The sequence below is a fragment of the Schistocerca americana genome, chromosome 7 (assembly GCF_021461395.2).
Source record: "Schistocerca americana isolate TAMUIC-IGC-003095 chromosome 7, iqSchAmer2.1, whole genome shotgun sequence".
NCBI lineage: Eukaryota > Metazoa > Arthropoda > Insecta > Orthoptera > Acrididae > Schistocerca > Schistocerca americana.
This window is the reverse complement of record NC_060125.1, coordinates 209,476,882-209,503,529: the sequence shown is the minus strand read 5'-3', so window position 1 is coordinate 209,503,529 and position 26,648 is coordinate 209,476,882. Positions and strand designations below refer to the sequence as shown.

Sequence of the window (26,648 nt, the reverse complement as noted above, 5' to 3'; positions counted from 1 at the left end):
ATGCGTGTCGCAGCGCACGTGGTTCTCGTCCTGTTCGCCGTGGCTCTGCAAGCCAGCGCTCAGGATGATGACATCGACTTGGACACGGTAAGACGAACCGTGTCTTCTTTAAGAAGAGGCTAGCAGTGCTGCAGAGTGGCGAGTAAAGAAATATTGACATTCCATTAAGATGAGCATGGTTCTACACTCCTGGAAATTGAAATAAAAACACCGTGAATTCATTGTCCCAGGAAGGGGAAACTTTATTGACACATTCCTGGGGTCAGATACATCACATGATCACACTGACAGAACCACAGGCACATAGACACAGGCAACAGAGCATGCACAATGTCGGCACTAGTACAGTGTATATCCACCTTTCGCAGCAATGCAGGCTGCTATTCTCCCATGGAGACGATCGTAGAGATGCTGGATGTAGTCCTGTGGAACGGCTTGCCATGCCATTTCCACCTGGCGCCTCAGTTGGACCAGCGTTCGTGCTGGACGTGCAGACCGCGTGAGACGACGCTTCATCCAGTCCCAAACATGCTCAATGGGGGACAGATCCGGAGATCTTGCTGGCCAGGGTAGTTGACTTACACCTTCTAGAGCACGTTGGGTGGCACGGGATACATGCGGACGTGCATTGTCCTGTTGGAACAGCAAGTTCCCTTGCCGGTCTAGGAATGGTAGAACGATGGGTTCGATGACGGTTTGGATGTACCGTGCACTATTCAGTGTCCCCTCGACGATCACCAGTGGTGTACGGCCAGTGTAGGAGATCGCTCCCCACACCATGATGCCGGGTGTTGGCCCTGTGTGCCTCGGTCGTATGCAGTCCTGATTGTGGCGCTCACCTGCACGGCGCCAAACACGCATACGACCATCATTGGCACCAAGGCAGAAGCGACTCTCATCGCTGAAGACGACACGTCTCCATTCGTCCCTCTATTCACGCCTGTCGCGACACCACTGGAGGCGGGCTGCACGATGTTGGGGCGTGAGCGGAAGACGGCCTAACGGTGTGCGGGACCGTAGCCCAGCTTCATGGAGACGGTTGCGAATGGTCCTCGCCGATACCCCAGGAGCAACAGAGTCCCTAATTTGCTGGGAAGTGGCGGTGCGGTCCCCTACGGCACTGCGTAGGATCCTACGGTCTTGGCGTGCATCCGTGCGTCGCTGCGGTCCGGTCCCAGGTCGACGGGCACGTGCACCTTCCGCCGACCACTGGCGACAACATCGATGTACTGTGGAGACCTCACGCCCCACATGTTGAGCAATTCGACGGTACGTCCACCCGGCCTCCCGCATGCCCACTATACGCCCTCGCTCAAAGTCCGTCAACTGCACATACGGTTCACGTCCACGCTGTCGCGGCATGCTACCAGTGTTAAAGACTGCGATGGAGCTCCGTATGCCACGGCAAACTGGCTGACACTGACGGCGGCGGTGCACAAATGCTGCGCAGCTAGCGCCATTCGACGGCCAACACCGCGGTTCCTGGTGTGTCCGCTGTGCCGTGCGTGTGATCATTGCGTGTACAGCCCTCTCGCAGTTTCCGGAGCAAGTATGGTGGGTCTGACACACCGGTGTCAATGTGTTCTTTTTTCCATTTCCAGGAGTGTATATCTTAAGCTGAGATACGACATATCTTAGAAATTAGTGTTCTTGAGTAGAACGCCCCGTTCCTGCTGATGTTTCGAGACGGTGTAAATCTTGCGTTTGGACAAGGGGGAATAATTTCGCAGACTGTGACATCTGTCGGCAAGGCGGACTCTTTTGACCCTCAGCGGCGAAGCAGCAGTGAACGAGAGATCCGGCGCAACAGTTAAGACAATGCATTGGTATCGGCAGCAATTAGTCGTTTATGCTGTCTTACATTATCCTTAAATCGCTTCAGTATCCTTGATAAATCGTAGGTTGTACTCCACCTAGAAGTCTACGAGGCGCTGCAACATTCCTTCCATTTCATATTTAGTTACGTCAATAGTTTCTGTAACTTCTTACATCTACATCTACATGGTTTCCCTGCTGAGAACATTAGAAAGAATGTTCAAATATGTGTGAAATCTTATGAAACTTAACTGCTAAGGTCATCAGTCCCTAAGCTTACTCACTACTTAACCTAAATTATCCTAAGGACAAACACACACACCCATGCCCGAGGGAGGACTCGCACCTCCGCCGGGACCAGCCGCACAGACCGTGACTGCAGCGCCCTTGACCGCTTGGCTAATCCCGCGCGGCTGGAAACATTATTACTGGACTGTTTGAAGAAATTCTCGCGGTAAGCGCAGCGCATTTCTATGACACACCAGCAGTTAAGACTTTCCACCATTCCTGCAGCATTCTCTCGCCAGTCAAACAAGTGACTGACTATTCGCGTCTCTCTTGTTTGTATACGCTGTATTAGGTTCAAATGGCTCTGAGCACTACGGGACTTAAATTCTGAGGTCATCAGTCCCCTACAACTTAGAACTATTTAAACCTAACTAATCTAAGGACGTCACACACAACCATGCTCGAGGCAGGATTCGAACCTGCGACCGTAGAGGTCGCGCGGTTCTAGACTGTAGCGCCTAGAACCGCTCGGTCACTCCGGCCAGCGCTGTATTAGGGATGGCGGTTGTCGCTAAAACTAATGGTCTTCGGTTATGTTGTTTTCTTTTTCAACTCCAGTTTAACCGAACTATTTGAAAACGCTCAAAATAACCGATTTCTGAAATAGCAAGTTTTTTGTTTTTTGTTCCTGTTACTTCCTGTAAAAAAAGTAGAAATCGAAAAAAGATTGAAAATTTTTTACTCTCTCGATTTCACCATACATAAACAAAAATTGTAATTAAATACTCAGATACATCTACATCCACATCTACATCTTCATCCATATTCCGCAAGCCACCTGACGGTGTGTGGCGGAGGATACCTCGAGTACCTCTATCGGTTCTCCCTTCCATTCCAGTCTCGTATTCCTCGTGGAAAGAAAGAGTGCCTCTGTGTGGGCTCTACTCTCTCTGATTTGACCCTCATGGTCTTATCGCGAGATATACGTAGAGGGGAGCAATATACTGCTTGACTCCTCGGTGAACGTTTGTTCTCGAAACTTCAACAAAAGCCCGTACCGAGCTACTGGAGTTTATCTATCATCTCCGTAACGCTTTCGCGATTACTAAATGATCCTGTAACGAAGCGCGCTGCTCTCCGTTGGATCCTCTCTATTTCTTCTATCAACCCTATCTGGTACAGATCCCACACCGATGAGCAGTATTCAAGCAGTGGGTGAACAAGTATACTGTAACCTACTTCCTTTGTTTTCGGACTGCATTTCTTTAGGATTCTTCCAATGAATCTCAGTCTGGCATCTGCTTTACCAACGATTAATTTTATATGGTCATTCCAGTTTAAATCACCCTAATGCCTGCTCCCAGATAACTTAAGGAATTAACTGCTTCCAGTTGCTGACCTGCTATATTGTAGCTAAACAATAAATGATTTTTCTTTCTATGTATTCGCATCACATTACCCTTGTGTACATTGAGATTCATTAACCATTCCCTGCACCATGCGTCAATTCGTTGCAGATCCTCCTGCATTTCAGTACAATTTTCCATTGTTACAGCCTCTCGATATACTACAGCATCATCCGCCAAAAGTCTCAGTGAACTTCCGATGTTATCCACAAGGTCATTTATACGAGTATATATTGTGAATAGCAACGGTCTTACTACACTCCACTGCGGCACACCTGATATCACTCTTACTTCGGAAGACTTAGATCCATTGAGAATGACATGCTGCATTATGCTATCTAGGAACTCTTCAATCCAACCACACAATTGGTCTGATAGTCCATATGCTCTTACTTTGTTCGTTAAGCGACTGTGGTGAACTGTATTAAACGCCTTGCAGAAGTCAAGAAAACCTAGTCCGTCCTCCGTTCGCTGTTTTCTCGTGGTAAGTGGTTCCTCCACAGATGTGAAAATTACCGAACAATCAGTTTAATAAGCCACAGCTGCAAAATACTAACACGAATTCTTTACAGACGAATGGAAAAACTAGAAGAAGCCGACCTCGGGGAAGATCAGTTCGGATTCCGTAGAAACACTGGAACACGTGAGGCAATACTGACCTTACGACTTATCTTAGAAGAAAGATTAAGGAAAGGCAAACCTACGTTTGTAGCATTTGTAGACTTAGAGAAAGCTTTTGACAATGTTGACTGGAATACTCTCTTTCAAACTCTAAAGGTGGCAGGGGTAAAATACAGGGAGCGGCAGGCTATTTACAATTTGTACAGAAACCAGATGGCAGTTATAAGAGTCGAGGGACATGAAAGGGAAGCAGTGGTTGGGAAGGGAGTGAGACAGGGTTGTAGCCTCTCCCCGATGTTATTCAATCTGTATATTGAGCAAGCAGTAAAGGAAACAAAAGAAAAATTCGGAGTAGGTATTAAAATCCATGGAGAAGAAGTAAAAACTTTGAGGTTCGCCGATGGCATTGTAATTCTGTCAGAGACAGCAAAGGACTTGGAAGAGCAGTTGAATGGAATGGACAGTGTTTTGAAAGGAGGATATAAGATGAACATCAACAAAAGCAAAACGAGGATAATGGAATGTAGTCGAATTAAGTCGGGTGATGCTGAGGGAATTAGATTAGGAAATGAGACACTTAAAGTAGTAAAGGAGTTTTGCTATTTGGGGAGCAAAATAACTGATGATGGTCGAAGTAGAGAGGATATAAAATGTAGACTGGTAATGGCAAGGAAAGCGTTTCTGAAGAAGAGAAATTTGTTAACATCGAGTATAGATTTAAGTGTCAGGAAGTCATTTCTGAAAGTATTTGTATGGAGTGTAGCCATGTATGGAAGTGAAACATGGACGATAAATAGTTTGGACAAGAAAAGAATAGAAGCTTTCGAAATGTGGTGCTACAGAAGAATGCTGAAGATTAGATGGGTATACCACATAACTAATGAGGAAGTACTGAATAGGATTGGGGAGAAGAGAAGTTTGTGGCACAACTTGACCAGAAGAAGGGATCGGTTGGTAGGACATGTTCTGAGGCATCAAGGGATCACCAATTTAGTATTGGAGGGCAGCGTGGAGGGTAAAAATCGTAGAGGGAGACCAAGAGATGAATACACTAAGCAGATTCAGAAGGATGTGGGTTGCAGTAGGTACTGGGAGATGAAGAGGCTTGCACAGGATAGAGTAGCATGGAGAGATGCATCAAACCAGTCTCAGGACTGAAGACCACAACAACAACAACAACAAGTGGTTAATTACTCCAAAAATAACCAGTATTCTCCTACTGAGTCTAATTTTTTAAACTTTGCTCAAAAATCGTGTTGAACCGAGGATCATATCACTATTTGGACATTTCGAATAGTCAGTACTAAAGAGTGGTTGGTTGGTTGTTTGGGGAAGGAGACCAGACAGCGTGGTCATCGGTCTCATCGGATTAGGGAAGGAAGTCGGCCGTGCCCTTTCAGAGGAACCATCCCGGCATTTGCCTGGAATGATTTAGGGAAATCACGGAAAACCTAAATCAGGATGGCCAGACGCAGGATTGAACCGTCGTCCTCCCGAATGCGTGTCCAGTGTGCTAAAGAGTGAAAACTGACGTTGAATAACTCTATTTTTCGTGCTGATTTATCCGTTTTCAATGCTAGAAGCAAATAAAGGCAAGTTATGTAGACACCAAGCAGGAGATCATCTGCTTTCTATTTCTATTGGAAACTATGAATGAACTGTTAAGTTTTAGAATTTCTGCTTACGCTGTGTCAAGTTAGTTGTAGCTACTCTAATTTCTAATATTTAAAAGCAAATGAAGCATTGTACTTCACTGGTACCGCACTACATAAAATTACTTCCAGACTATGGAGGGTGCCGTTCTGTAATATAGCTGATGTCCAATGACAGTCAGAAGCTACCATACAGACCACATGGGGCAAGCGTTGTTCAGTGCAAGTACACGCATAATAGGGCACGCCACATGGTAAATAGAGCACGCGACTGGTAACATGTAAATTATTGTCTCGGCAATGCTGTACCAATCCATATGTCACGCGTTTGTTGCTCGTTTCTGTCGGAATTGGTTATTAAAATAACAATGTTCGCTTTCCCCATTGCTATAATGATGCAATATTTCAAAGCAATACAAATTTTACGAACGGAAATGTTCATTAAAAAAGGTTTATTTGAATACCAATATTATTGCTGCTATGGATAATCGATATTTCGTTTTTTCTTTACCCGGTTATTAGTAAAAATAAAAAAACCTGTTAGAACCGAGACCAATCAAATACGGAAAATACCGGATTTCTTAAACTAAAATACCGGTATCAGTTCTAACGAGTCTGTTTTACCCATCCTTACGCTGTAGGCTATGTATCCTGTTAGCCTGACCTGATATGGATCCAATTTGTTTGAACAGTATTTCAGTAAGCGACGATCGCCCGCCCACCTAGCCATGCGATCTAACGCGCTGCTTCCCGAGCGCGAAGCGTGCCGGACCCGGCACGAATACGCCTGGCTTTATTGTCGAGGTCCGGTGCGCCGGCCAGCCTGTGGATGTTTTTTAAGGCGGTTTTCCATCTGGCTCGGCGAATGCTGGGCTGGCTCCCCTCATTCCGCCTCAGTTACACCATATTGGCAATTGCTGCTCGCAAACACTGTCTCCACATACGTGTACACCAGCGTTATTCTACCGCAAAATCATATTTTGGGGTTACACTCGAGCTAGCCGGTGTGGCAGAGCGGTTCTAGGCGCTTCAGTATGGAACCCCGCGACCGCTACGGTCGCAGGTTCGAATCCTGCCTCGGGCATGGATGTGTGTGATGTCTTTAGCATAGTTAGGTTTAAGAAGTTCTACGTTCTTGGGGACTGATGACTTCAGATGTTAAGTCCCATAGTGCTCAGAGCCATTTGAGCCATTTTTGGTTACACTCGTCTGGAATGAGACATTCACAGGGGCTCCCACCGGGGGCCGAACCGCACAATAACCCTGGGTTCGGTGTGGAGCGGTGGTGGGGTGGGTGGACCGCTGTGGCCTGCTGTTGGGTTGTGAACCACAGAGGGCTACTGCGGGACGAAGCCTCTCTGTCGTTTCTAGGTGCCCGATTCAATACACGCAACACACAAGCGACGATCATGTTGTTTTAGTGCAACCTCATTCGTAGATAAATTGCTATTTTCCTATTTTATTTGTCTATAACTGAATTTATGTTGGCATTCCAAGTCACATCCATACGCAAGGATACTTGGCAGGTGTGTGTAGGACGTGACTGACCTTATTTATGACTAAATAGTAGTGAAAGGTAACTATGCATTACTTGACGTCAACTCATCTTATGTTCTGGTTCCATACAACTGACTGTCACATACACACCGCTTCACTGATATGAATTACGTCAGCGCGGAGGATCACGTGAGCACCTGATACCATTTCCATACCATCCGTAGCGCTCTAAATCTACCAGCTTTCTCTTTCAAGGGAGTGTACATACACTACTTGGTTACAGAGTATAACCGTCGTATTCATATGAAACTGTACTAATAAAATGAATTTATCATTAACTGCAAGATTTGAGCAACACGGTGCTCCATGTTTGTTTTTATGTGTTTTAATTATTTCGGTAAACAAGGATTCGCAATAAAGTATACCAAGGAAGCTTTCATAATTTTCGATTACAAACAGAGAAACTTGTACGATGAATTTTGAAACTTTCGATCGACAAAATACTTGCAAAATCTACTTCGTCATGGAGGTTTCATTATAGCCAGACAATCATTTTACTGTGCCTACTGATATCAGATGTTAACAAACATATGTGACCAAGAGCGGTCTAAGGCGCTTCAGTACTAGACTGTGAGGTTCGAGTCTTCCATCGGGCATGGGTGTGTGTGTTTGTCCTTAGAATAATTTAGGTTAAGTAGTGTGTAAGCTTAGGGACTGATGACCTTAGCAGTTAAGTCCCATAAGATTTCACACATATTTGAACAAACATATGTATCACTATCTGTCCTACATAAAACCAAGATGGCATTTCTCTTCATTACAGCCGGAGTTGCTTGAGAAGTACGGGTACCCGTGTGAAGAACACGTCGTGGAGACTGAGGATGGCTACATTCTGCGGATGTTCAGGATCCCCTTCGGTAAGGCCTCGCCTCTCGTCCCGGGACAACGCAAGCCCGCAGTGTTGGTGCAGCACGGCCTCATGAACAGCGCAGACGACTGGGTCATCATGGGGCCCAACGGCTCCCTGGGTGAGTGACCTTACTGGTTCTACTTGAGGTTCATTTCACGCCACATTCATTTTCGCCGTAGTAGTACCAGCAATTTCGATCATTTTACATTATTTTAGCCGGATTAATTCAGTGACGAACGTATTGTATATACTTGATGTGTACATAGACATTTTGTTGAACTGTTGACTGATTCATCTGATTCAGGGTGTGCAGCCGCAAATACTCAATTTCTTCTACAGATATTACGGATGTATACCTCTAGAATCAGCTGCAGACAGAGGTAGCAGCACTCACACCACTCCTACTTTAAAAGCGAGAACCACGTAGCCATGTTTGTGGCCACAGAATGCAGCGCTGCAAGTGTCCTGTCAGTGAACTTCGAAATCGGGAAAATATTGCACCATAATCTGTATTCCTCCTTTGGCGAAATACGAATACTATAGTATAGTCTTGGTCATTTATATTTTATGAGCTGGTCTGGTAATTACGGGTATTTATTTGCATAATCCAATACAGCAATTTTGACCGTATGATTATTATCAAGCGGCAACTGTGTTCCCGATTACGACCTTCTTGTGTTTATTGCACTCTTTGAATTACATTGTAAATAGAGAGTCCCCCAGAAAAATGTATGCACTCTTTGTCAGGCTCTATCGAGATATCGATATTGTCGTTTGATTTGAGTTAGGTGTGTGTTGTAGTATGATCTTTGGTTCAACAGATGTTAGTACTTTCATCTCGGTATTGAGAAAACAAGATGGGTGGAGCACGCTTGACACTCGAGCAACGGGAATGTACTGTAAAGTCGTTTTTCAAGTTTGATAATGCCGTTGAAGTGCAACGTCAGTGGAGGCGCGTGTTTGAAACAGAACCGCCAACCCGACTAACAATTAAACGCATCATTGACAAGTTTGAATTGCATGGAACGATTTGTGATATTCACAGAGGAAGAAGATCAGGAAGACAGTGTACAGCTACAGGTCCTGCTTCGTCGGCTCTCGTGTTTGAAATGTTTGTTTTCTTCACAGAAGTCTGTTACGCAATGTGCACGTGAAGAGGGGGTTAGCAGTACATGTGTATGAAGAATTCTGAAAGCTGGAAAGTGGCAAGTTAACATTCCACGATTACTGCACGCGATTAATGATGACGATCGTGTTCAGCGAATACAATTTTGCGAATAGTATCAGCAAACGGCAACTGATGCCGAGCAATTTGTGATGAAGTAAGTGGGGAGTGACGAGGCACAATTTAAACTTATTGGAACCGTGAATCGGCATAGCCGGCCGCTGTGGCCGAGCGGTTCTAGGCGCTTCCGTCCAGAACCATGCTGCTGCTACGGTCGCAGCTTCGAATCCTGCCTCGGGCATGGATGTGCATGATGTCCTTAGGTTAGTTAGGTTTAAGTAGTTCTAAGTCTATGGGACTGATGACCTCAGATGTTAAGTCTCATAGTGTTTAAAGCCATTTGAACCTTTTTTTTTTTTTAATCGGCATAACAGTGTGTACTGGGCACCGGAAAATTTTCATGTTTATGTGGATAAAGCGGTCAATGTACCAGGGGCTCATGTGTGGTGTGGACTATCATCTGAGAGTTTAGTAGGACCCTTTTTCTTTGATGCTAAAGTCACTGGAGAAGTGTACCTGGAAATGTTACCAACATCAATTTTGCCAGATATACGTGCGCTTTATAGAGCTGATGTAGAGGTCTTCTACCAACAGGCCTGGGTGCCACCACACTACCACGTAGCCAAACGAGCCTCCCTGGATGACAGTTTCCGGGACACTGTATTGGACGAACAGGGCCGATTAAGTTCCCTCCGCGTTCGCCAGATCTAACACCTATGGGCTTCTACTTGTAAGGAATTGTGAAAGATAACGTCTATCGACATAAACTACGCACGCTGGAGGAACTTCGCCAGGAGATTATAGCGACATGTGCAGCGGTCTCCACTGGAACAATGACTGACGTAGTTGCGGCGACCGCTCGTCGTTCTGTGCATAGCCGCCAATGGTGAACATTTTGAACATTTAAAGTAACCATGTGCTAAACTGAAGGTTGTGCAACATGTGTGGTCAAGTATTAAATGTAAAATAAACACATAAGTAATACTTTTCGTTCCTTAACGTGTGTATACATTTCTGGAGGACTCTGCCTATTGCTCGTATTCTGCTTAATTTTTGCTCTCATCCTTCAAACTGGGTGGGGTCATAAATGGTGATCGGCGGCAAAGAGCTTTGCATTAAGTAAATCTACCGTCACGAAGACGTTGCGCCCCCTTGTGCAATATTTACGCAACAATAGAGCTACAGCTCCACTGGCAGTCTTGAATCTTACTTTCAGTACTTTCCTCAGCAATTTCTGAGTAAATATCTACAGTAAATAGTTTCGCGAAAGGCGGTATCGTTAACTCCTTGTTTCCATAGTCATGGAATTCCATAAAACGAATAACTTTACTGTTTAAAACAAAACGTATCGTGAAGGAACTTATGAGTATAGACCAAAGAGAAAAGTATATGTTCGTAAGCTTCCACGGCCAGTATGAATTTGAATAAAATGTTTTTAGGCATTAGACCACGTGATTTTGAGACTGAAAAAAAAAGTTAGAACCGACGTTTAGATCGCCTTTACAGTGATGTTCTTCAGGGCAACTGAAGAGAATTGTTGGAAGGGTTTCAATAGTTGTTTTAGTTTCAGGATGACACGGCCTAATATCCAAATGATTTTAATCACTTAGAGGTCAATACCTGTGCCTCTTTCTTCTCCAGACTCCTTTTATAGGACGACTGTATATATGATGCTACTGAATCAGACAAAACAGAAGCTCAGCAACTGAGACAGCCGCGTACGCAATAAAACAGTGTTGACCCTTTAAACGTGCAATTACGTTCCAAATATGTGGCTACATAACAAAAGGAAGCTGTAATCGTTCTGTAATTCTTCCTAAAAGTTCGGAGACACCAATACGTTTCAAGAAAGACGAAAGATAATCAACCTCTGTAACAGGCGCCACAAAGATTTCTTTAAAGTTTTCTGAGTTTATAATACTCGAAAATCGACCAGTGACTTATAGACTGTAAAGTTCGCTTTCCGCTTCACAGATATAACAATTGAAATCTAGCCTTCATATACAGCGGTGTACATCGAGTTCATATTGCAACAATTACGGTTTTCTCGTTTCAGCATACATTCTGGCTGACGAAGGGTACGACGTTTGGCTCGGCAACATCCGTGGAAACTGGTACTCACAGAGACATCGTACCCTATCTCCAGAACAGAACAAATTCTGGAATTTCAGGTACGGTTACACATAAAATTAGCTGTGAATCAAAGTAATTAACATCATTCTGCACTGAAGATAGTATGACGATCTACAAGTTGAAAAATCGGTCCACCAATAAGATCTGGGAAGTTTTTAGCTTAGCACCATTTGATGGAGAAAATGTTTTGTCCTAGCCGAAAGCACGATCCTATCTTTCTGTTTACTGGAAAATACAGTGATAGTAATTATAATGTATGTAGTTAAAGAGGATATTTTATTTTCACTCTTTTAAAAATTGTTATTTGATACACCAACTAGGACTTCTACATCAATAAGTTCTTAACTTGCTCGATATATTCTTATTAACTAAAATTTTGTTCGGAGCTTTTCAAGAGTGAAAAACTAAACTCAAACGTATTTCCTCATTTATTCCCTCATTGATATCTTCGCGTAATTAAACCATAGTTTTAAACCAGAAAGCAGTGTGACAGGCAACGAGCATACTACGCATTATATAAAACTGCGAACGTATATAATCTCGATTTTTAAAAAAGCCCCAACCATTCTGCTCAGTTTTCGACAGCTACCAGTCGGTATTACCTCAAAGGCCACGACACTGTCGCCTCAAATTTTTCTGATGGTAGTCTATTGACCGTAAGTGCTCACAACAGAAAATAAACGTGACTCAGACTTTCCTTTACAATTAATATATTACAATCGCTGCAGTTCCGCGTCATTCTTCTAAATGTATTGCGTATATAATCTCGTAATGTCTATACTTCAGACGACACTAATGATTTTATGGGCAACGCTAGTCGTCGATTAGATAACAATCGAAAAAACTGGCCATGTCAAGTTCTTAATAAGCAGCTGATTGTCGGATGGGTGAGAAGTGAATAGCGAGTGTTAGCAGGAAAATTTGAAGTGTGTAAATGCAACACAGAAGAATACTTGCCAAAAGATTAGGAGTGACAGAATAACAAGCTTCTACTTAACAATGGACTCCCCATACAACAGTGACCAACCACATATCAATCCAACAGACGAAGAAGTCGCAATTTAGCCTATAGTAACGTCTACTGCTCTAACGAAAAAGAATAAGTATGTAAAGAATACGAATATGTTTACATTATTTTAACTTATCCAGACAGAAACACGGTAATCGAGAGACATATTTGTCCTACAGGTTTTTGATTTATTTACGTTTTCAGGTACTTCCACAGGCGTTTCAGTTAAGCTTAAAAGTGTCCTTCAATCGCTTTTATTTTACTGAATCAAGATTCGAAAGGACTACCGCACTCCTGAGATAGTTGAAAGATCCTTACTGAAGTGAGTTATGCAATTCCGCAGTCATATATCCGTTAATTCTCGGTGCATTTTATGACTATACTTAATTTATCGTTTGGCATGTTCAGCTTTTGATAGTCGTCTCATGACCATCACAGCAGCACAAGCTTACGCAATGCCTGTTACCTACATTTCGGCAACTCATTGATGTGCACTTAACGCTGCCTGTATTACAAACTGTTTCGGACTGTGTCCTGAATTTTGTGGCTGATTATTATTCACTTGCTCGTTGATTTTCCTTTGAATATTTTCCGAGGAGCGAAAGGAATGTTATTTGTTCATCGCCGTCATTGCCCATTTTTCTGTTTTTAGCTGGCACGAACATGGTATTTATGACATGCCGGCACAAATAGACCATGTCTTAAACACGACTGGGCACCAGCAGATCTATTATGTGGGACATTCCATGGGGACGACAATGTTCTACGTCGGAATGTCAATGAAGCCTGAGTATAACGAAAAGATTCGTGCCATGTTCAGCTTGGCGCCAATTGCTTACATGAACCATATGATCAGCCCATTGTTCCAACTCTTGGCACCTTTTACAACGTCCGCTCAGGTAAGAGCTTATTTAAACCCTCATTTACATTTCATGTGCATACACACTTGTAACATGAAATATAAAATCTTCACTTGCCACTTCTTGTAGAAAAGGGCATTTGTTTATATACTATATTTATTGTTTATCTCTTTTATTACGTTTGGTCTTTAATAAAATTAAGTGCCTGCTGTCTGATAAGAATGCGGAACAATGTAGGAAACGAAACCTTTTTTGCATTAGTTAAATTGCTTAAAAGATGAGTTCCTGTTCATACCTGCCTGTGTAAACACTTAAATGGCTTCGTTAATGTGAGAACAGTGTTCTTATTTTATTATCCAGTCGCCTTGAAATGTTCATACATTCACCCTTCGAAGTTTTTTGGATTTAGTGCATCATTTGTGAGCCGTTTTGGCTGTTACTACGATTATTTGGAGAACAAATTGTAATGACTCTAAGCAGCTTATCAATATAACGACGGGTCAACACCTTGGCGAAGTAAAATCCACTCCTAATTTCGAAAAGAAGATGATTATAATCTCTGCCAAAACAATTTTTTTTATTAACTTCTCATGGTTGGGATTCACAGTCATATAATATTTCTTAAAAGACGTCATAGTCGCCGTTGACTGTATGAAACTTTTGTTATCACGATTGCAATTTCGCCCTTAGGGCCATTTTCAACTAACACTGCAGAAGTTACCCACACACAAAAAATACAGAAATGAAGCACAGGGTGTTTATACGCAATTAAATTATATTTTTATAGTTTTTTATAACTACGTTACTATCTTAATGAAATGTTTGTTTAATTATGTATACACACCCTGTGCTTCATTTTTGTATTTTTTGTGTGTAGGTGACTTTTGCAGTGTTACTTTAAAATAGCCCTAAGGCCGAAATTGCAATCGTAATAATAAATATTTCATACAGTCAACGGCGACTATGATGTCTTTTAAGAAACATTATTTTTGTCATAGAAACACTAACTGCGAAACGGCAACTTGAGAACTTAGAACTGACAACAGAGCTGCTATTTTGCAATATTTTTATTGTATTCATCTCGTTATCTATAAAGACGATGGCCAAATCTATTTTTTTAATATTCACAGTAGTAGCTCGTGCAAGTTTTAGAAGTATTACTAACAACAATTGTAATCAAACTAACTAGCTGTGTAGAGGCGAAACAGGCCAGTAAGTCCAATTCTTGATGTCTATGATGATGACGATGATCATGATGATGATGATTATGTGGTGATGATCTCTATATGGACTTCATTTTCATATGCAAATACATTAAACTGAAAAAATAGCAATCATTCGAGATATAGTCGATTAATATTCTGCGTCACAGAGACGTGTAACCCGTTATTTACACATAATTTCATGACTGAACAATACTAATTACGGAGCTGTGGGGCGCTACAGTAAGATAATCAATAATTTTTCAAAAATGGACTTCAGTTATATCTGTACATCAGGTAACTATTTGTGAGTGGTGGAGTTGCAGTAATAGTATAACCAGTCTGGTCAGTAAAGTTCAGCGACCGCATTAACATTAAGCAAACAATATTTCATGAAAACCTGATCAACAGACTTGCGTAACATTATATTGCCAAATTATAAGCGGGCGGATTTTATTAGTTAACAGTATGACCGTAATTTTTGACAGTTAAAATTTAAATAACCCATAAATATAAATATTCTTGAAATTATCTTAGATGCATAAAAACGAACGATAACCGACAATTGCTCATTTTTCTGGCTGCAGATAACTAAAATATTCGTCTGTATTTGTGTACCTTGGTTACAGGTGCTTATGGATCTAATTGGAGCTAGCAAATTTACTCCTAGCCAAGAGATGATCAGGCTTATTCAGCCAAAGATCTGCAAAGAAAAAGCAATTACAGAACCAATGTGTACCAATGTAGTATTTCTCATCTGTGGCTTTGATAAGGAACAGATCGTTAAGGTAAGTTGTTGGTATTCGTCTCTCGGAAAATGACTGAACTAGGTGCAATATGAAGCTCCGATGTCTATAGCTGCTATTTAACTTTTCTGAAATTTACTGTCTCGAGCGTCTCTTTGAACTCTTCTTCTTCCCGTGTATCGCTGTACTCTTGACACTCATTTCCTAAACTGTAAATTTGAAATTATTTTAATTCCGCTGTAATACTCCTTGTGTATCGCAGGCCATCTTTCAAGCTTGTTCCTATATGATATAGCGCTTCCGGCAAAGATACGCTACACGTTACCCTCGCGTTCGCTGATTTGGCTTCACGAAGATTTTTTCCACTTGCGCAAACGTTTTGTGAGTCTTATATAGTCTAAACATTCCATAGTACATCCACTGGTCCCTCGTTGCTTCATGCATGCATTGCTTTTAAATTTACGTGCCGACGTAATTTTCCTGTGTGTTCATATGCGCGTTTTTTGTTTCATCACCGACAGGCAACATGACCTTAGTAACTGATGTACGCTAAATATTGCACCGTGGTAAAAATTAATTAATACACCAAGTAAATGACAAACGATAAGTTTTTTAATTCGTTCTTATGAAACACACTTTTATATGCTTCCACCGCAGTATGATTGGCGTCAGATGTCCGGAATTATGCTCCAGCCTGTTCAGATTTCATCAGTCATTATACCGCGTGGTCAGCCTGCATCTCTTCTCTCATTAGTTCATGTATTACATTACACAGTTTCCCCTCATCCATCTTTTACACACGTTGTTGCCAGCATAACTTATTTCTAGAAACCTGATTTGACAATGGTTTCTGATTTAGCTCTTCTCTTAGGCACCCATCTGTGATGTGACCGGAAAGACCACCTACTTTACGCGGTCAGGCCCAGAGAACCGCATACAGCTACAAGACTCCTCTTCCATTGATTTTTGTGTTATGCCTTCTCTAGTCGGTCACCCTCTATGTCGATCTGCATCAATTCCTCATGGATGCCATCTCTCCATCTTTCCTTTTCTCTTCCTAGAAGCCTTCTCCGGCAGGAGTAAAATCCCCTACGGGTTTTGTATAGCTGAAGCTTGAAATTCCTTGACAGAGTGAGCGATTTAAAAAGCTGACACAGACTGAAGTATGGCCGGTTTGCGGCTTGTATTCACGCTTTCATTTCTGCCTCAGACGGTGTGTCCTCTGTATAGATCACCCCAGATATTTAAAATTCTGAACGCCTTTGTACGATCGAGTTGCGACTACCAGAGGCTGGAGTAGATGTCTTGTATAGGCATGGGTCCTGCTCATCACCAGATACTCTTCTTCGACTGATCCACAAGGAGGCTGATTCTGTTCCCTGCTGCCTCCATGCTGTCGCTTATAAGCTTCAGTTCTTCCTTAGATCTGGACAACAGGGACATATCGTCGACAAATGTGAGGTGTGTGATTTTCTCACCCTTTACGTCGATCCCCTCGAAGTTCTTATGGAAAGCTTCTCTCATTACCTTTTCGAGCGCCAGACTGAACAATATCGGGGACACACCATCCTGGCGTCTACACTCTGTGTTTATGTAAAAGCTCTCCGTGGCTTGGTTCCCGAGCTCCACTTTGCCTCTCGAACCAGTGAGACGAGCTCGAACTAGGCTGACGAGTTTCTTTGGTATTTCAAATTCGGTCAGGCAATACACAAGGTTCTGTCGGTGGATGCAGTCATATGCCTTCTTAAAATTTATGAAGAGTACTTTTAGGTCTTCATCATATTCCAATACCTTTTCAGTGAGATGTCGCAGTACACAGATGTTGTCGACAGTCGAGCGGCCCTTTCTGATATCCCCTCGATTTTCACCGATAATCTCTTCTGGATTCTACCCCTATACAGTTCGACAAGGTATTATGACAGACGTTCAGGAGTGCGATTCGTCTATAGTTGGTTCGGTCCATTTTCTCACCTTTATTGCATATAGAGCAGATGACCACTGTCTTCGAATCTTCTGAGATTTCCTCCAAAATCCAGATCCTCTTGATTAGTTGGTGAATTTTCTTGCGGAGTCTCTCTCCTCCAGATTGAATGACTTCTGCCTGGATTTCATCTTCTCCTGGACTTTTGTTCTTCTTCCGCTTCATTATCTCGATCTTTACTTCCTCACATGTATGTGGTGGATAATCTAGTTACCGCAGTTGAGGAGCTGCGTGAAGTGTTGTTTCCATCTCTCCAGCATTGTTGAACTCATTGATGTGTTGTCGTTGTTATAGTTGTTATTATGATATTCAGTCCGAAGAATGGTTTGATGCAGCTCTCCATGTTACTCTATCCTGTGGGAGCCTCTTCATCTCCGAATAACCACTGCAACCTACTTCCTTCTGAATCTGCTTACTGTATTCACCTCTTGGTCTCCCTCTACGATTTTTAGCCTCCACACTAAATTAGTACTAAATTAGTGATCCCTTGATGTCTCAGAATGTGTCCTGTCAACCGACTCCTTCTTTTAGTCAAGATGTGCCACAAATTTCCCTTCTCCCCAATTCTACTCAGTTCCTTCTCATTAGTTACATGATTGACTCATCTAATCTTCAACGTCTTTCTGGAGCACCGCATTTTGAAAGCTTCTATTCTCTTTTTGTCTAAGCTGTTCATCATCCATGTTTCACTTCCATAAATGGCTACACTCCAGACAAATAGTTTCAGAAAAGAATCCCTAACACTTAAATTTATAATCTATGTTAACAGATATCTCTTCTTCAGAAATTCTTTCCTCGCCATTGCCAGTCTACATTTTATATCCTCTCTGCTTCGGCCATCATAAGTTATTTAGCAAAATTACATTAAGTGTCTCGCTTCCCAATCTAATTCCCTCAGAATCGCCTGATTTAATCCGACTACGTTCCATTACCTTTGTTTTACTTTTATTGATGTTCATCTTATATCTTCCTTTCAAGACACGGTCAATTCTGTTCATCTGCTCTTCAAAATCCTTTGCTGCCCCTTAAAATATTACAATGTCATCGGGAAACCTTAAAGTTTTTATCTCTTTTCCCTTAACTTAAAACTTTACTGCTTGCTCAGTGTATAGATCGAATAACATTTAGCCTGTCCCGGTGGCCGAGCGGTTCTAGGCGCTTCAGTCCGGAACCGCGAGACTGCTACGGTCGCAGGTTCGAATCCTGCCTCGGGCATGGATGTGTGTGATGTCCTAGGTTAGTTAGGTTTAAGTAGTTCTAAGTTCTAGGGGACTGATGACCTCAGATTTAAAGTCCTATAGTGCTCAGAGCCATTTGAACCATTTGAATAACATTGAGAACAGGTTAAAACCCTGTCTCACTCTCTTCTCAATCACTGTTTCTTTATAATGCCCTTCGACTCTTCTAACTGCCGTCTGGTTTCTGTACAAGTTGAAAATAGACTTTCACCCCCTGTATTTTACCCCTGATACCTTCAGAATTGGAAAGAGCGTATTCCAGTTGACATTGTCGAAAGCTTTCTCTATGTCTACAAATGCTACAAACGTAAGTTTGCCTTTCCTTAACCTATCTTCTAAGGGAAGTCGAAGGTCAGTATTGCCTCGCGTGTTCCTACATTTCTCCAGAATCTAAACAGGTCTTCCGTGAGGTCGGCTTCTGCCAGACTTTCCATTCTTATGTAAATAATTCGAGTTAGTATTTTGGAGCCATTACTTAAGAAACTGATTGTTCGGTAATTTTCACACCTGTCAGCAACTGCTTTCTTTCGTACTGGTATTGTTGCAATCTTCTTGATATCTGAGGGTATTTCACTCTCTCATACATCTCCCACGCCAGATGGAAGAGTTCGGTCATGGCTGGCACTCTCAAGGCTATCAGTAATGCTGAAGGAATACTCCTTCCATCTGTCAGCTTTCCCTTCTTTGCTTAGACTGATTTTCGATCTGAGGTGCTTGATTTTCACACAGGTGGTTCTCTTTTCCCAGAAGGCCGCCTTAATTTTCCTGTAGGCGTTGTCTATCTTCTAAATCCTCATATTTGTCCTGCTGCCATTCCTGCTTAGACATTTTGCACTTCCTGTCATTCTGATTTTTTAAACGTTTGTACTCCCATTCGCCTGCTTCATTTGCCACATTTTTATTTGTATTTCCTTTCGCCTGCCTCATTTGCTACATTTTTAAATTTTCTCCTTTCATCAGTTTAATTCAATATCTCTTGTGTTATCCAAGAATTTCTACTAGGCCTTGTCTTTTTACTTATTTGGTCCTTTGATTTCTTATTTTATCTGTAATCTACCCATCCGTTTCTACTGTTTTCCTTTCCCCTCTTCTAGTCAACTGTTGCCTAATGCACCGTCTGAAGCTCTCAACAATTTCTGGTTCTTTGATCTTATGTAGGTCTCATCTTTTTAATTTCCTACCTTTTTCCTGTTTCTTCAGTGTAAATCTATAGTCCGTAACCAAAACATTATGGTCAGAGTCCACATCTGCACCTGTACACGTCTTAAAATTTAAAATCTGGTTACTAAACCTCTGTCTAACCATTATATAATCAATATGAAATATTCCAGTGTCTCCAGAACTCATCTTTTATGAATCTTAGATCAAGTGAATGTGGTGAGCATGGTCTTATTATTATTGTCTTGGAGGTTCTGGTATCCCCTCTTAAAGAAGTTAGCTTTACGGTATATTTTTACCCCCTATTTCCTCAAGAAATCTTGTTGAGCGTCCCCTAACATTCCTTCGATGTATATTCTCTTTGCTCTCCTCAGGGTTGCTTGTTTAGGCCTCATAATATCTTGGAATTGTACTTTGCCTAGACCAAATTCTGCGCCTCTTAGCTAGCTCTCCTTGTCTTCTCATCTCTAGGATAATGCCTTCGTCCCCAAATCAAACATTTTTGCCGCTGATCCGCTTGTTGATGTCTGCACTTGCCATCTCAGCTACTGCATCCTGGACTTCTTTCCACACTTTTTTTTTTTTTTTTTTGCGAGGCCTCTTCAAATTGGTTGCTGGGTTGGAGCTGAAATTCATCTTTCAGCATCTTTAAGCGCATCTACATGGTAGCACACTACTTTCTTAGGACTGTCCGACTCCGGCCACAGTTATTTTTTCCAAGAGGTGATGTGTCTTCTCTATAGCTTAAACCTTGTCTCACTTATTTCAGATATGACAAGTCTTCACTGTACTTGTTATATAGGGCAAACCATTCAGATATACTGCAGTTCAATAATGCAGTGCAGTATACTCTTTGCTATTTATTCTGGTCATCATGGCCCAAGATGTGCCCTCAAAATTCTTACACCTATGTTTCGTATGCCTAGTAAAACATGACTGTTGTGCGCTATGTCTATGCTTCATTGTTTTCCAAGTTATCATGCTCTTCATTATCTTCATTCACACATCACGTACCCACGATCACAAACTGACACGTAAGTTATGACTTACACACCACCTTGGTGCTACCCAGACGTAAGAAATATTCAAAAACTCTTGCTCCGTTGGTGCCCTCCACTTCTTGCAAAAAGGCACACGGCAGTCCACGCTAAACTCAGCACAATGTTGCGTTTGAGGAAAAAGATTAATCACTTTGGTGTGTCATCCTCATAACTTATACAACAAAAAATTGCATAATTTCTCCTTGTGTAATTAAGATGTAAATGTCCGTTTCGCAAACCTAAGCTATATTCGTTTTGAAATTTCCTGGCAGATTAAAATTGTTTGCCGAACCGCAACTCGAAGCTGGGGCCTTTCTGTTTCACGTGCAAATGCACTACCAGCTGAACCATGCAAGAACTACTCACAACCCACCATCGCACTTTAATTTTCTCCGATTCTATATAGATGGCGTGTAATTCCAGCAGCTCAAATTTCTTTCTTTACAGCAGCCACTTTTAGAACAATTTTCTTGGAGTACGACTGTGTTCGAACTATTTAGTTTTTATTTTTATTTCGCAGTGCTCTTTACGGAATGTGTACTTAATCCAAAATATTATGACCAGCACTCAATCATACAGCAGCTTCATTGGTACCCCAGCTGGAAAACATATCGCATCCATCTCGACGACTTTCAATAACATTTTCACAAAAATACCCAGCCTATAAACAAATGTTACCAATACAAAGGCTGCAAACCACTTCTACACACGTTATCGCATGTGTGTACCGCTCGAGCAGCAATACGAAACTATTTTTCCTCTTATTTTTCATTTACTGTCCCTATTTCTCGTCCTGTCTTCTTCCCCTGCCGCATCCTGACGCTCCAATGTGTCCACTTCTTCCTTTATTATTTCTTCCGTCATGCCTATAACTGCCACGGCCACCAGTCTACACATTTACCAACTTTAAATCACCTATAAGACTGCACTCTCCTCAAATAAAAGTAAACGTTTTCTGGTGTAGGTACTATTGTTTTTATTCTGTCTGTCGTTGGAAATGCTATAGTACATACTGCAGTATCATCTACTGAAACTCAAGTGTCACAATAAATTTCCTAATAAAATACGGACAAGGTCTGGTTAGATTTAAGAGTAGGCCTTATGACCCAAATTTCCTGTGATAAAAAAGGTCCATAAATTTACTTTACACATGGGAAAAGGATCAACGGTTACTGCTTTAGTACCATGTTTGGTCACCACAAATGTCAACATTCTTCTCACATGTGGAGCATTAACTGACGGCATTAATATCACTTGCATTTTTTCGTCTCTAATTACCTTGTCATCGGCAGGACTTGAAATAATAATCTTACTTCTTGCTTCCACTTTGAAAGCAGAGACGTAACATGCCGCTCGAGTTCTTCCAATCTTATTGAAACACTTCTATTTTTCTTCCCTTAGGAAAAGCTTGCGGCAATTTCTGCACACATCCCTGCTGGATCCTCCACCAGGCAGTTCATACATTACGCGCAAGGCATAGACAAAGGTAAGTTGTTCACAAACATCACCTTTGCCGGAATGATCATGTGAGAAATAAGCTACTTTCAGAAATATATAACAATTTTGTGTTTGTCACATGCATTCGCAAACTGCAAAACGATTGTACAATGGCTATACGATTTACTAGTAACGTATGAAAATTTGTGTCGGAGATTGGCTCGAAATCGGATTCCCCGCTTTACTCGGGCTGTCGCCATAACGGGTTGGCCTATCTGTGAACGAATCACTGCCAGACCCAAACTTCCATATGTCCTAGAGTCTACGTCCCATAATACTGGCATGCAAGCCATATGATAACCGCACAGGAAGAGACATTTTGCTGTTCAGACTGTCTTGCTTTGACATTAAATACCTTAGGGCACTGTCTGCATTTTGACTTGTCTGTATAGTTCGATGCAATGTTCCTTCGGAAAATACAGACACTCTAAGATATACACACTGCCCTACTGAATTTTGTGTTTGTATGTATGTATCGTTCAAGCAGCAATTCGAAACTAATTTTTTTTCTTTTTCATTTACCTTGTCAGTTTCTGTCTGCTATCATAGTACATCCCGTTTCACGATAATATACCGAAATTTTAGTTCACTTTCGGACTGACAATACGTACATTTATAAGAGTTACTCAGTACGCCTGCTGATACGCTACTCACACAATGTTTTGCATTTCAGGCCACTTTAGGCAGTACGACTATGGCATCGTGGAGAATATGAGGCGCTACCGCCAACGTGCGCCACCTGATTACAAGCTTATCAACGTCAAGGCTCCGGTTTATCTTTTCTACAGCCTTAACGACTGGCTGGCAGGACCTAAGGTATGCAGAACGCTTAACTACTTTTACTACGTGTATCTACGTTTATACACTCCTGACTCAATTAGTCTATTTCTTAAGCCATATTTCGCGAACTAAATTTAAATACAGTTAAAATTTTCATACGTAATTTCTTCTGGATGAACTGACAGTACATTCATATTTACCGCAGCCATTTTTTGTCATTTATGACTGAGATAGAAATTAGTTATACATCTGAAGTTAAGATCAACATTAACTGAAAGTTTAATTTATATCACACACAAGTTTAATTTAAATGATACTTAAATTTCATAAAGTCGAAATATTTTTCTTCTAAGAACAGCTTCCGGTAATAGCGAATACTTCTCAGTTTACTGAAAATAAACTCCTGGAAATTGAAATAAGAACACCGTGAATTCATTGTCCCAGGAAGGGGAAACTTTATTGACACATTCCTGGGGTCAGATACATCACATGATCACACTGACAGAACCACAGGCACATAGACACAGGCAACAGAGCATGCACAATGTCGGCACTAGTACAGTGTATATCCACCTTTCGCAGCAACGCAGGCTGCTATTCTCCCATGGAGACGATCGTAGAGATGCTGGATGTAGTCCTGTGGAACGGCTTGCCATGCCATTTCCACCTGGCGCCTCAGTTGGACCAGCGTTCGTGCTGGACGTGCAGACCGCGTGAGACGACGCTTCATCCAGTCCCAAACATGCTCAATGGGGGACAGATCCGGAGATCTTGCTGGCCAGGGTAGTTGACTTACACCTTCTAGAGCACGTTGGGTGGCACGGGATACATGCGGACGTGCATTGTCCTGTTGGAACAGCAAGTTCCCTTGCCGGTCTAGGAATGGTAAACCGATGGGTTCGATGACGGTTTGGATGTACCGTGCACTATTCAGTATCCCCTCGACGATCACCAGTGGTGTACGGCCAGTGTAGGAGATCGCTCCCCACACCATGATGCCGGGTGTTGGCCCTGTGTGCCTCGGTCGTATGCAGTCCTGATTGTGGCGCTCACCTGCACAGCGCCAAACACGCATACGACCATCATTGGCACCAAGGCAGAAGCGACTCTCATCGCTGAAGACGACACGTCTCCATTCGTCCCTCCATTCACGCCTGTCGCGACACCACTGGAGGCGGGCTGCACGATGTTGGGGCGTGAGCGGAAGACGGCCTAACGGTGTGCGGGACCGTAGCCCAGCTTCATGGAGACTGTTGCGAATGGTCCTCGCCGATACCCCAGGAGCAACAGTGTCCCTAATTTGCTGGGAAGTGGCGGTGCGGTTCCCTACGGCACTGCGTAGGATCCTACGGTCTTGGCGTGCATCCGTGCGTCGCTGCGGTCCGGTCCCAGGTCGACGGGCACGTGCACCTTCCGCCGACCACTGGCGACAACATCGATGTACTGTGGAGACCTCACGCCCCACGTGTTGAGCAATTCGGCGGTACGTCCACCCGGCCTCCCGCATGCCCACTATACGCCCTCGCTCAAAGTCCGTCAACTGCACATACGGTTCACGTCCACGCTGTCGCGGCATGCTACCAGTGTTAAAGACTGCGATGGAGCTCCGTATGCCACGGCAATCTGGCTGACACTGACGGCGGCGGTGCACAAATGCTGCGCAGCTAGCGCCATTCGACGGCCAACACCGCGGTTCCTGGTGTGTCCGCTGTGCCGTGCGTGTGATCATTGCTTGTACAGCCCTCTCGCAGTGTCCGGAGCAAGTATGGTGGGTCTGACACACCGGTGTCAATGTGTTCTTTTTTCCATTTCCAGGAGTGTAGTTTAGTTGTTTCATAACATTTCAGTGCCTAACACAACACTGCAATGCTTTTCTAAAATGCTGTCCGTTACTTTTCAGGACATTGATCGTTTGTACACTCAACTAGGAAATCCAAAGAAGAAGTTCAAGATTGAATACAAGAAATTTAATCATCTCGATTTTACATACGGCAAAGATGCACCTAAGTTAGTTTATAAACATGTATTGGACCTGATGAAGAATTACGAGCAAGGGGATTTGTAAACAGTAGATTTTTGCCATCAAAGCACGACAAATAGCCATTTCATTGACACACGTACAAGCAATCGCTGAGACATACCATTACCACGACTTGTATGTTTTTAGTTCTTCAAATAAATCATTTTTCTAAAAAGTTTATTAATCTCCTTTTTTACATTACTCATTAAATTACGTATAACTATTTATCTGCAGTTAAGGCATTACAGTTGTGTATCAAACTTCACCATACGATTCCAAGGTCTATGAAATGTTATGTAACTATCAAGACCAACACGAACAGTTACCACATATGAGTATGCATCATCATTTACGGTTATTTATAGTTTTCCTCAAAACACCTTAGTGGATTACGTTTAAACAATGCTGAATCAATATCATCATCTTATCCATATACAAGCAATTCGACAGATAAGATACAGAAAATGATATTGATAAGGTAGCACATTGGAAACACACTCTAACTCCTGAGTAAATTTAAAATATTCACTGAGTGCACAATTACTGTGGTATTTGCTGCAAAAATAAATAAATAAATAAATGAGAACCAAGATAGTGACTGGTAACAGGTTGTTGTAGCAGCTACGCAGCTTTAATTTTCTAAATTTTGGCTGAATATAATTTAAATCACGATACTGATAATGAAATTAATAAACGTGAATACACACTGAAGAGCCAAATAAACTGGTACACCTGCTTAACATCGTGCAGGGCTCCCGTGAACACGCTGAAGTGCAGCAGCACGACGTGGCATGGACTCGACTAATGTCTGAAGTAGTGGTGAAGGGAACTGACACGACGAATAGTGCAGGGCTGTCCATAAATCCTAAGAGTATGACGGGGAGGGGATCTCTTCTGAACAGCACGTTGTAAGGCATCCCAGATATGGTGAATAATGTTCATGTCTGGGGAGTTTGGTGGCCAGCGGAAGTGTTCCTGGACCAATTCTGGACGAGTGGGGTGTCGAATTGTCCTGCTGGAATTGCCCAAGTCCGTCGAAATGCATAATCGACATGAATGAACGCAGGTGATCAAACAGGGTGCTTACGTCCGTGTCACTTGTCAGAGTCGTATCTAGACCTTTCACAGGTCCCATATAGCTCCAACTGCACACGCCCTACATTACAGAGCCTCCGCCAGCTTGAACAGTCCCCTGCTGGCATGCATGGTCCATGGATTCATGAGGTTGTCTCCGTACCCGTTACACGTCCATCCGCTTGATGCAATTGGAAACGAGACTCGCCGGACGAGGCAACATGTTTCCATTTATTAACAGTCTAGTGTCGATGTTCTACGGGCACAGGCGAGGCGTAAAGCTTTGTGTCGTGCGGTCATCAAGGATACACGAGTGGGCCTTCGGCTCCGAAAGCCCATACGGTGATGATTCGTTGAATGGTTCACACGCTGACACTTGATGGCGCAGCACTGAAATCCGTAGCAATTTGCTGAAGGGTTGCACTTCTGTCACGTTGAACGATTCTCTTCAGTCGCCATTGGTCCCGTTCTTGCGTGATCTTTTTCCGGCCGCAGCGATGTCGGAGATTTGATGTTTTATCGGATTCCTGATATTCACGGTACACTCGTAAAATGA

At 42.6% G+C, this 26,648-nt stretch overlaps 1 protein-coding gene across 1 annotated transcript; it reads left to right on the top strand.

Moving 5' to 3' along the window:
- LOC124622842 (lipase 3-like) lies at positions 1-25,063 on the top strand. Its single transcript, XM_047148634.1, has 8 exons — positions 1-87; positions 8,043-8,247; positions 11,411-11,525; positions 13,149-13,395; positions 15,188-15,346; positions 22,123-22,207; positions 22,892-23,034; positions 24,899-25,063. The coding sequence occupies exons 1-8, from the start codon at positions 1-3 to the stop codon at positions 25,061-25,063; spliced, it is 1,206 nt and encodes a 401-aa protein (XP_047004590.1).
- Positions 25,064-26,648: the final 1,585 nt, after the last annotated feature.

Excerpts from the sequence above, each read along its gene's own strand:
- LOC124622842 (XM_047148634.1), top strand. The coding sequence starts at position 1 with ATGCGTGTCGCAGCGCACGTGGTTCTCGTCCTGTTCGCCGTGGCTCTG. Across the intron at positions 88-8,042 it reads ATGACATCGACTTGGACACG|CCGGAGTTGCTTGAGAAGTA; the intron begins GTAAGACGAACC and ends TCTTCATTACAG. Across the intron at positions 22,208-22,891 it reads CGCGCAAGGCATAGACAAAG|GCCACTTTAGGCAGTACGAC; the intron begins GTAAGTTGTTCA and ends TTTGCATTTCAG.